Genomic DNA, 9,308 nt, shown 5'->3' with positions numbered 1-9,308 from the left:
AAAAGGGGGAAGAAAAAGGTGAAGGGTGGGAGAGAGAGCAACAGGAGAGGAGCGCAGGATAATCGCGTCGCACTTACGAACATCCTGCACCTCCTGTTGTTGCATTCGAGAAGAGAGGGGACTAACGTGAGCCGGCGGAACAGATGCTTTGGCTGCGATTGGACGATGGCCCGCGACCGGCCGTCCCCTATTGGTGGTTAGCGCGGGGCCCTCGGGCCTGCATTGGTCGGGCAGCACGTGCGGGCCACCTGCACCTAGCTGGTGGGGCGACGTGTTATAAAAGGCCCCGACGCACCCCTCTGCCAGTCAGAGACCGGCTTGCAGCCGAATCGTTTTTACCCTGAGATTCTACACGTTCCTTCAAACAGTACATCCGAGATTCAATACGCCAGTCGTTCGCTCCTTTCCTCTTTTTCTTTCTTGCTTTTTTCCGTTACCACCTCTGTTTCTATACGTTTAACTCCAGTGCCACTCGAGTCGCAATCAGTTCAGTTCCGACGAGCGAACCGCAAGGACTGATTTATTCGAAGTCGTTCCAGTGCGAGAAAGTGAATTTCACCGGCGTACGAGAACAAACGAAGAGGACTGTTTTGTCTACGCGTGTGATGCAGTGCAGTGACTCACTACGTTTATCAGGATTATATTGATAGTTAATTTGTGTGATCAGTGCGAGCAATACGGAACAATTGGATTAATACTGCTGTATTGCGGCTTCGCGGTGTCCAGTGCCTGCGAAGTACCGACAAACATTTTTCCATCGTCGAACAAGTTAACAGAAAATCGACCAAGATGCTTGTCGAAGAAGTGCCGAGAAGCTTCGTCAAGAAGAACAACAGCTACAGCCACTGCCCGCTCAAAAAGCGGCCAGTCCATGTCTTGCCGACAGAAGAATCTCCGGAAGTGATTAAAGGTGAATTTCGATTATTCTAAATAATTTCCTGTGATAACTTCAATTGTTCCAAGTGTACATTCAAAATTCGACTAAATTTAGAATCGCGGTAATGACAACGTATTTAAAATGAAGTTTTCCTTTCTTTTTTCAGAAGAAATAATCGATGTCGTGTTGGACGATATCCCAGAGCCGGAGAACCTCAGCACGAAGCCCGAGGATCTCAGCAAAACAGCGGAACGTCACCAACACGAGTCGCAGCAGTACGCGTCCAGGTCTCCCTCACCGGTCGTCAAAGTCTCCCAATCGCCTCCGCCAGCGGTGCAGGCCAGTTCGCCGATGATGCACCACGTCCATCCAGTGCATCATATACACCATCACCATCATTATCCGACAAAAGCGATCACACCGCCCGTGGGTATCGCGCCGATTCATCCCGTGGCGAAGAAAGCGCGAGTGGAAGTGATTCAGCACGACAATTCGTCGTCGACGGCGGCTGTGACGGCTGCGTCGGCGCCGTTGCACTTCATGGCGACGAAAGCACCTTTGGAACCGTTGAACCTGAACACACCGATTGAACCTTTGGCACATTACGCGTCACCGGCATGGACGCGAACACCTCCGCTTTACCCGCCACACTACTTGCCATATCCCGCGGCTTATCACCGTTATCACCAAGCGGGAGCTGAATTGTATCCGTCCTATCCGATGCCGGCGTATCCGCACTCTTCCCCGGAGCATCATCCATCGGTCTCTCCGCCGCCACACGCAGCGCTGACCTGTCCAACGATCCAGAGACCGATTGCCAGGAGTTACGCACACTGGGCCAGTCCGGACCACTGCGGTTTATCACCGACCAGTTCCCTGGGCTCCGGATCGCTCAGATCACCGCCACCAGTAACACCAGAGGATCTCTCCTCGCCCGGAAGCGACAGCGGAAGATCGTCAGCCGGTAGCACATCGGCCGGATCGACGATCGTCAATCCGAAAATCGAGAAGACTGGAACAACGAACGGTTCAACTGTGTCATTGTCCTCATCATCGTCATCTTCGTGGTCCTCTTCGTCGAGGACGCCGCCAAGGTGTCAGTGTCCTGATTGTGGCAAGTCGTACTCGACGTATTCCGGCCTGTCGAAACATCAACAATTCCACTGTCCCGCGGCCGAGGGCCAAGCGAAGAAATCGTTCTCGTGCAAATACTGCGAGAAGGTTTACGTCAGTCTGGGCGCTCTGAAGATGCACATCAGAACGCACACCCTTCCGTGCAAATGTCATCTCTGCGGCAAGGCGTTCTCCAGGCCATGGCTGCTTCAAGGACACATCAGGACGCACACCGGTGAGAAACCGTTCAGCTGTCAGCACTGCAATCGTGCATTCGCGGATAGGAGTAATCTGAGGGCGCACCTTCAGACGCACAGTGACGTGAAGAAGTACTCGTGCACCTCGTGCAGCAAGACCTTCAGCAGAATGTCTCTGCTGACGAAGCATCAGGAGGGTGGCTGCCCCGGCGTGGCAGTCCCGATGGGTTACGGATGTTAAGGAGATCGTTCTACCGGAGAAACGGTGTGATCGCCGAAGGGGAATCTTCGCTTTCCCTCGACACGTTCCTTTTACTTAATAGTACTTTATTAAACGGTTCGATCGACGAAGTGCCTTACGCGTTAATCGGAGTACAAAATGAAACTAATATCGATAAGTAGTACGACTGGGGAAATTTTAACGGGTTCAATTTCCCGACGAAGCAACTAGACTGACCGACTATGAGACAGACGCATCGAAGTACCTGGCTCTCGACCGAAATTCATGTTTCGCGGCGTGAATTTCGATGCGAGATCATTGATACAACAGCAATTGTCGGAAAACTGAACTCCTATTCGGACGCGTTCTCTCGAAGGGTCATGGAGAGAATTAGGGACGGAGTTTTTCTTTTTTTCTAAAACATGGTTGTGCACCTCTTACGTTTTTTTCTACTTGAGTCCTTTTAGTCCCGCTGTAAATAGTATCGACGTGTGCGTGTGTGACGAGAATTGACGGTTGAGACAAAGATACGTTCCGCGCCCTTCGAGGAGTCGATGAAATTTTTCACAGATTTAGAAGACGAGTCGATGAAACCGCTTGACGCGGACCCGTGAAGCTGTCGTGCCATTTTCGTTTTTTCCTTTTCCTTTTTTTTTAATTGCTTCCCGTTTCGAGCGCGACGAATAATTCCACGATCGAACAGAAGGGGGAGAATTATCGAGGAGCCCGCGTATCGTTTGAATGATCGTATAACGTGCACCAAAGTGCCATTCCCGAGATCCGTACGTCAAGTCTTGTAAATGAACGGTGAGTTGAGGGCACGCGCGAAAAAGAAGTATTAGAATTCGTCGCAATTCGTTGAGTGGAATGAGAGACGGAAGTAAAGTATTTAAAGTTGTCTGGTGCCTGAGTGTTCTTCCTGTTTTCATTTCTTGTCCATTTCGATGAAAACTCGGGACTAATTTGAGAGAGTGTGTGTGTGAGAGAGAATACGGAGCGTACCATGAGAGAGAGAGAGAGAGAGAGAGTGAGAGAGCTTAATATTTTATATTTCATTTGTCTTTTCGTTTTTTTTTTTGGTACTTTTTTCTTTGCGGTTTTTTATGTAAATCACTGTAAGTTACTCGAAGAAACTAGTCATTGTACAATATGTTATGTATTATATCTATATAAATTGTGCGAGAGGAAAAAGAACGAGAGGCTCGCTGCGAGGTTAAATTGCTCCGACTGCTCTTTGGGTGTTCCTCGTAGGAAAGTTACTCGGAAAAGAGATTTTATATTATTCTAATCCAGCCGTCGTTCGACAGTTTTCTTTTAAAGTATATCATTGTAAAGAGATCAGAAATAAAAAAGAGAATTAGAGACGAACGGCTCAGGGCGAGTACCACTCTTTCTAGTTTTTGTAAAGAGAAAGTAAACTACTATTTGAGATACAGATATCACCTATATATATAGAGATATTTTATACGAAATAAATTACTTGAATTCTAAACCTTACATTTGTCTACGAATCTTTACCAAACCTCGCACCAATACCAAGCATTTCCATCCTTTCCTGATTAGAACTCATAATTCTAGTGTTTGACTTTATTCTAGAATCTGGTTTAAATATCAAGACTTAGTTGTTACGAAATTTGAAAAAGAATCTTAAAAAATGTAAAAAATCGTTCTTTGAAATTAAGTCAAACGGACTCTTCCGTTAATTGTAGCACATTTATAAATCACGTGACTAAGAGAAAAGGAGAATTAATGAAGAGTCATTTGAGTTGCTCGATAAAGAATCAATCGGTCCAAAATATAAATCCAGTACCATTGAAACGCAGAAGCAGAGGCAGCTAAGATGCAATCTCTCTGGACACCTCGAGTATCGCAACGAGCTCGTTATCGGTACTGGTTCGCAGAACAACGCATTAACTTTCGTCGACGCGCATAATAACGCGCTTTGTCTTTGGACAAACGACGAGCACGCGAGCCCGTTTTATCTCCTCCATCCGTAAGATCGAACCTCGATCGATCGCTAGCATCGGTCGAAGGAGCTGCATGGCACCGATAAAAATAATTGTTGCCGACCAGCCCCCGGGTTTCGAGACGAATCGATTCGACTCGAAGCGAGATCCGAACTGGCCATGTTTTAAATATATCCGATGCGTTGGTATATAGCTAACAGTTTAAAGCAATTACACTTCAGGCGACAGATTTACCACGTTTATGACATAAATCTATTCACTTTGCGTGACCGATGGTTTTCTGGCGTTCAACATGTGATACACTCGACTTCTTGCTTTCTTGAGGTCGATATTTCTTCGAAATGGGGTTTCTAATCGTTCCGCAGTAATTGCAATGATAAAAGTAATTTTATGATTGGCATTTGATAGAAGTCAGAGATTTTATCGAAGTTTGAGTGCGTTCCTCGGTCTCGAATTAGCGAATTAATTTCTTACGCGGTAGAAAAAGCGATAACAGCAAGTCGAAACCATTGAGCAATTCATCGAATAGTGAAAACCGTGGCAAACAAAGATGACACAGGAATTCGCGCAATATGCAACGAGTCTGAAACAGCGTTGCGTGAAAAGAGAGAATACATACAAAAGAGAGAGCATCGAACCGTTAATACCGCGTTGCAAATGATTAGACAAATTGGGTAGCAATCGCGGCTGGTCGCGAGTATGTAACAGACAACGGCACGGGACGGATCACAAAAGGAAGATACATAGAGATAAACGATTCGACTCTTAGATCAAACCAACGGATTCCTAATCAAAGGATGTTACGAGGATCGTTGGATCGCTCGACAAGGACAAACGTTGAAGACGTCACAGTCTCATTCCCAAAGAAACATACAGTTTATAATGAACGAAACGCGTTCGCCTTCGTTCTCATCGATTAATGAAAATTCATTTCATTCATTTTCATTTTCACGACTTGCGAAAAAGCGGCGATAGGGCAAGAGCCAGCCCGGAGAGATTAGGAACTCGAACGGCCCGGCGAGCAACGTCCACTCCAAGGATGAAGCCATTCCCCAGGTAGAGAGCCACGTAATAAAGCGTCCCACCTCAGAACCCCCGTTTTCGAACGTTCGTGAACCTAATTGCGAGTGATTATTCTCCTTCACAGTTTCCACATATCCAGAGCCCTTTATAGTTTTCTATGTCTAACATATTTATATATTTACAATAATTATAAAACAAAACTTGTTGATTCTTATAAAATTTTCTTACAAAATCTTTCTCATAACGTATTAGCTAATATATTATTTAACTCGAAACTAATTAAGCTGACAGAATTTCATTTTTATGAAGATACACGTTCGTTTGGATCACTCTTTAGATGCGGGAAGCGTTTTCATGAGAGTGGCACGAGCTATCAGCCTCTTCTTCCAGCTTATTCACAGCGTTCATTCATACGCGTCAGCGTACAAAGGTCTTTTAGCGAAGCAAACAACATATGGCGAGGCGAACGCGTGTTCGAAACGCGTTCAATTCATTGACCAGCAACGTGCTACCTGCACGGCGTATTAAATCCCACGCGCTTTTGCCACGTACCAGCAATTGAATCGGTGCTACGCAGCCGCACCGCGTTGCCCTCGCCACGGATTCGAGCTTTTTGTTCGACAGACCGGGCCATATGGATGTTCTAAGTCACAGAATGCATTTCTGATTCCCCCAGTCACACTGTGCCGCCTCGTTAAATATTTGGATACCATTTCTCGTTAAACGACCGTTTAGTTCTGCCCTTACTGGTTGTCACATGAAATCGACCAATGTGAGCTACTCCATTATAGCATTGGGATGATCATCTTTCCTAATTCGTCGATTTCTAAGCGGAATTGAAATCGTTTGATCGAAATTCACCAACGCGCCGAAATCGGCGGTGAAAGTCAGAAGTGGGCGGAAGTGTGCTTGTTTCGTAGCAAAGTGAGAATTTTGATAGATGGCATGTAGTCGTATATAGCAATATTACGGTTCGTTTGATTTGACATCTATTAGGAATTTATTAGGACTAAATTCGATGTAGAATATAATAATAGGTAACGGTTCTTTTAAGGTGCGTATTGGATTTTTCTACACGGTTTTTTGTTTTTCATATATTTCACATCCGTATTTACACGCTACGCATCTATGTGCTAATTGTGAAATGATGTTAGTTCCCAGTAGAACATTTAGAACTCTCTTAGAAATTTCGATGGGCATATAATTCATGGCGGGCATAAAACAAGCCGAACAGGAGATGAATAAAATTAATTATATCATAAAAGTTGATGCTCATCTTCTTAATTAGATGTCTAATAGAACTAACGAATTCCAAAGACGTTAACAGAGAGCTTGTTCTTTGTGATACATTCTTAAGCACAATATTTATGATTGTAAATTGTTTATTCATAAATCAATATTTAAAACATAAAGGAAGTAAAACATTAAGGAAACATAAATATTTATTACAGTACATAAATATAATATAATTATTTAACAGTACAGTACATAATATAAATATTTATTACAGCACGGTTTGCTTCAACCGTAGGGATTAAGGTAAAAGCAAAGGGTTAAATGTAATCCTACCAAGTGAATGTAATCAGCGCGAAGTTCGTTCCGGTAGAAATCTGGCCGCAGCGAATGTTCGTCGGATGACGGGGCCCGTTTCGACAGGAAATTTCTCGTTCGGCCGGACAGGTGGTCGTTACTTTCAAGTACGGCCCTTGGTACACGCGCTTGTGCGTATACGCGAACGGGCAAGAAAGTGTGGAAGCAAAAGCTACCTTGGCCCCTGGGCTTTTATGGCGACTGGTCCGATCGAACAGGTGCGCCACGGTGCCGCGCCGTGCCGCGCTGCGCCGGGCTGCGCGTACGCTCCCGGGTAAGAGGTCCCATTATTCCACGCCGGTGTATATAGCCTGGAATATGGCGTGCAAAGAGTCTCGGCTCGAAGAAAAGCGAGCGGCCGGTGTAACGCGAAGCGCGGCCACGACAAAAGGTCGTAACGTCGCAAGGTTTTGAGCGTGGATGTGGAGGAACCGAAAGGAGCGTCGTCGTCGACAAAGGGAACGGGGTCGCTCTTGGGGCTGACCTTCCCCCAAGAAAATTTCTCCGCCGCCTTCTGGACGAGCCGCAGGTCAACGACTTCCCTTTCAGATTATTTCTGGATGGTCTCGGTACTTTCACTGCTATTGTTGTTGATCATGTTTGCCGTGGGTAATGGAGTGGAAGAGAACATTTTGATTACGTGAGGAGGTAGTAATTTATCTTGTGAAATACTCACCGATTTCCATATTTCAAAATGTTACGCTATTGCAAGATAATAACTATTCAACGTATGACATTTTGATAGCGATGCTATACAAATACGTTCATAGAACTTTGTATTCCGTGAATTACCATGATAAATCTTTATCGACGACGTTCGTGTATGCAGATTTGCCACGTTTGAGGATGTCTTATCGCAAATTTCGAACTCAATGGCGAACGTAGCACAAAGAGCTGGGCAAAAAAGCCATAGGCCACGTCGACCCGGAGTACAAAACTGGTCCCCCAGCGACCGGCACACCTGACCATCGAGGATCGAGGCTCTTTCATTGCTTCCCGGAAGACTCTCGTCTCCTCGCAACCCTTTACTTCGTGGTCCTACGTGTCCCATTGTGCCACCGTCCGCAAGGTCCTCAATCTTTCATTCGAACCAGCTGCGCATCGACTTATATCTTCTTCTTTAAAGGGTCACGATTCTCTGTGATAACGCGATTTCGAGATGCACAGAATTACTTATCTTTCAGAAACATAACCAGCCAAAACGATCAAAATCAAGGGTACAGGAAAATGAATGACAGATTTCGAAATTCTACATTCATCCTTCTACAATTACTTCCATATTATATTATTAGCTATTACTACTATAATTATATTATCAGTTACAGAAAAGGTTTAGGGCCCAAAAAAAGTAGGATTCTCAGAATTATACTACTTTGGAAAACTAACGAGTCATCGAGTGCACGAAAATTAAAAAGAAATGTAGGGCCGTTGGTGCGAAGAGAGCCAATGCTTCCAATGTTCCCAGAGGATCATTCATTAGCTCGTAGACGGTCGTTAAACAGGACAAAACAATCTCGACTGCCGAGAGCTACGAACAACCTGTTACCCCGGCTTTCGTCCACTCCTTAAGGTGGCGTGCACAACAGATGGTCCGCGGTCTTAGCCTGCAGATTCCACCTGCCGCAGATCTATGGCCAGATTTGCTAGATTCTTTCCTCGAAACCTCGAGCTGAATACAGCTGACCGTCCTACGAGAGTTCTTCAAGAACTCAGGTTTAAAATCTCTTTATTCATACAAATGGAACATCTTTCTTATTGTGTTGATAATCCCTTACTTGCATCTTTTTAAATTATATTAATTTTTCTAGCAATAATTTCATTAATGTACTTGAATGTTTTCAAGTTTATTGTTCAAGTATTTTGTTAAATACTACAAGTCATTTCAGGAAATGGAAAATATATCTTGAAGAGACGTAAGCATTATTTCTATTATAAATGATTAAGCATATATTATACGAAAACAAGGAGTGTTTCTGGTAAAAGTAATTAATTCGGAGTCTGATTGATCTGTGAAAATTGCCGGCTCCTACGAGAACGAACACGAATGACTAACGCGCGCTTCCTAACTTTTTTTCTCCTACGACAGGTAATCGCCTTACCCTTTCGGAACCTGTCCTTTTCGTATCAGTAACGCCTGTCCTATCTTTTCCGACGCGTCAGATGGCTACCGTTCGAATATTTCGGAAGCTTTTAACCTACCCGCTAAGCTAACTTCGTATCTCACTTGTAACATGTAATTTACACCCAATTGTTTTTAGAAGAGATAAATCTTTTGTAATTAATCAGTGCTTTTTATCTAATGTACTTTGCAACCATATAAA

General features: G+C 44.5%; 1 protein-coding gene across 2 annotated transcripts; it reads left to right on the top strand.

Moving 5' to 3' along the window:
• The first annotated feature begins 354 nt into the window (after positions 1-354).
• LOC108626961 (protein escargot) lies at positions 355-3,448 on the top strand. 2 transcript variants are annotated; one of them, XM_026815292.1, is made up of 2 exons: positions 355-910; positions 1,047-3,448. In XM_026815292.1, exons 1-2 carry the CDS (start codon positions 790-792, stop codon positions 2,426-2,428), a joined length of 1,503 nt encoding a protein of 500 aa, XP_026671093.1. In that variant the 5' UTR covers positions 355-789; the 3' UTR covers positions 2,429-3,448. The 2 variants fall into 2 exon arrangements, with proteins under 2 accessions (XP_026671093.1, XP_017883444.1); XM_018027955.2 differs by having other exon boundaries at positions 1,044-3,448.
• The last annotated feature ends 5,860 nt before the right edge of the window (positions 3,449-9,308 follow it).

This window comes from Ceratina calcarata, unplaced genomic scaffold, assembly GCF_001652005.2.
Source record: "Ceratina calcarata isolate Rehan_Ccalc_2016 unplaced genomic scaffold, ASM165200v1 scaffold124, whole genome shotgun sequence".
Classification (NCBI taxonomy): Eukaryota; Metazoa; Arthropoda; class Insecta; order Hymenoptera; family Apidae; genus Ceratina; species Ceratina calcarata.
Note: the sequence above shows the minus strand (reverse complement) of the source record. Positions and strands in the feature narration are given on the sequence as shown.